At 43.8% G+C, this 2,410-nt stretch overlaps 1 protein-coding gene across 1 annotated transcript in view; it reads right to left on the bottom strand.

The window, feature by feature from the left end:
- Nucleotides 1-2,410, bottom strand: part of AGXT2 (alanine--glyoxylate aminotransferase 2) — a 65,436-nt gene that overhangs the window by 42,814 nt on the left and 20,212 nt on the right. Inside the window, exon 5 of the mRNA XM_045285260.1 lies at nt 527-621. Within this exon, the coding sequence (XP_045141195.1) occupies nt 527-621 (95 nt within the window). The remainder of the gene's footprint in view (nt 1-526; nt 622-2,410) is intronic.

Genomic DNA, 2,410 nt, shown 5'->3' with positions numbered 1-2,410 from the left:
ATTATATTATTGATTCTCAAAACTCACCCAGAAGCAGAAATGTGCAGGTTCAACAAGCAGCCTCTGACTATACAGAAGATAAATGATGAAACAATGGCCCACTGGCACTGTGAGTGCATGATTCATAAGCAGAGACTAAACTGGGCCCTGGGGCTACAACCTCCAGCCATATGTTTTCCTGGGTATTGATTGATAAGCCAGTCAGTATGTGGTGTAGCCAATACTACATCTTCACAGTAAAAAACCAACAACTAAAAAACCTGCCATGCAATCTTTTTGTCAATTCAATAGGCAGATCCATGACTTCATGAGGACTCCAGGCTGAAGATGACCCCAGTTAGGGACCCTAGGTTGGATTAGGCCAATTTGGAATGAGCTGTCCTGTTATAAGATTAATTTGATCGATCCTGTCTTAATACCTAAAATTGAAAAAATTCTTCGGAAATTTTGGCCATATTTGAATGACACAGTTAGTATTATGATTAAGTCAAGACTGCTATTGTTGGATTTTCCCAGGTGTGCTTACCTGAATGAAATGATGTCTAAATTATTTGAATGAGCTCTGGCCATCAACATGGCCAGGTCATTGGCTTCTGAGCCACTGTTGGCCAAGAAAATGACCTGGAAGGGAAAGAGAGACACCTCACTTTGTCATTCCTTTCCTTAAAACACAACAAATAAAAAATGACCACAGATCATGTCTCTATCCCTGATTATTAAGTCGAATTCTCCTCAGACCAGCTGGGTAACCTAGTAGTCTGATCTTGGGTTACTTAGAAGTTGCTAAGTGCTGTAGATACAAAAATAGCCGAAGGATTGTCACAGCTATGAGAGATTCAGGAGTTCACTGTTCTTCCTTGGTATTCTGCTTGCTGTTAGGAACCAGAAGACTCTCTGAGGAACACACAGTAGTTTGGTACTGAATGGATTTGAGAGCCACTTCTCTTGACTAAACCAAAAGCTGCCCACTTGACTCTAAAAGCCTCGAACCAGGGCTTCACATTTTCCCCAACACAGCAAGAACAGAATGGACCAGAGATGTAGAGTATGGGTGAACCAAAATGATAACCAGACGAAGAAAAACTGCAGGTTGATACATTGCTCAAAACGTCATCTCCTCTTAGAAAACAAGGGCAGCGTGTGTGTTGACCAGCAACCACATCTTTTTACTGGCAGAGTTTGGAAACAGTGGGGCCCTGGTCAAAGATGGTGACGGTCCACACTACGTTGAATAGTGTCACCTTCCAAAGTCCTGGCCAGAACCCATTCTCCTACATCAGCCTCCGGAAGGGGCTCACGGTGCCTCTTCGGACTCTCTCATTCCAGGGCATTGACCCATGTTTTTTTCCCAGTCTGGTTATCATGCCACTAATTGTTAAAAACAATTAAGGCTCTTCCAGTTTCATTGCACTGGGCATGCCTGGGCTGATTTGAACCTGTCTGAGGGCCTGTTTGAAACAGAGGAGGCTCTCTGGTCCTGCAGCTACAGAAGATACCCCTCACTGGTTGTCCTGTGTGTGCGAAAATAAGGAAGCACAGAAAAATTGCAGCCTAGCCTGCTCAAGGAAATGGGGAGAACTGAAGGGACTGGATGTTCCAGGTTTGGGGACTGAGATGTAGGTGTGGGCTTGCACGCTTACTCACATCTTTGCTTCTGCTCTCCTATATATACTTCTGGCTTGAACTTGGGTCACAGCAATTACAAGTTGATCTTAACCAACCAACCAACCAACCAACCAACCAACCAACCAACCAACCAACCAGCCAACCAACCAACCAACCAACCAACCAGCCAACCAACCAATTGCCATCTGGTTGCTTCTGACTCATGGAGCCCTCAAGTGTGTCAGCGTAGAACTGTGTCCACAGGGTTTTCAGTGGCTACTTTCTCAGAAGTAGATCATCAGCCCTCTCTTCCATGATGCCTCTGGGTGAACTTGAACCTCCCATCTTTCAATGAGCAGCAAATGTGTCAGACATTTGCACCACCTAGGGCAGTGGTTCTCAATCTTCCTAATGCTGCGGCGCTTTAATACAGTTCCTCATGTTGTGGTGACCCCCCCCAACCATAAAATTATTATCGTTGCTACTTAAAAACTGTAATTTTGCTACTGTTACGAATCTGGCAACCTCTGTGAAAGGGTCATTTGACCCCCAAAGGGGTCGTGACTCACAGGTTGAGAACTGCTGACCTAGGGGATCCTTCTTCATCTTATTTTAGTAGTAAAATCATGATAGCTAACACCATATGCAGAGCACTGGTTTAAGTACTTGATGTGTAAGAACTCATTTATCATCTTTTTAAAAAAATCGTTTTATTAGGGGCTCATACGACTCTTATCACAATCCATACATACATCAATTGTGTAAAGCACATTTGTACATTCATTGCCCTCATCATTCTCAAAAC

The sequence above is a fragment of the Echinops telfairi genome, unplaced genomic scaffold, assembly GCF_000313985.2.
Source record: "Echinops telfairi isolate 266 unplaced genomic scaffold, ASM31398v2 ScPeMD7_7469;HRSCAF=8507_1, whole genome shotgun sequence".
NCBI classification, from domain to species: domain Eukaryota; kingdom Metazoa; phylum Chordata; class Mammalia; order Afrosoricida; family Tenrecidae; genus Echinops; species Echinops telfairi.
Note: the sequence above shows the minus strand (reverse complement) of the source record. Positions and strands in the feature narration are given on the sequence as shown.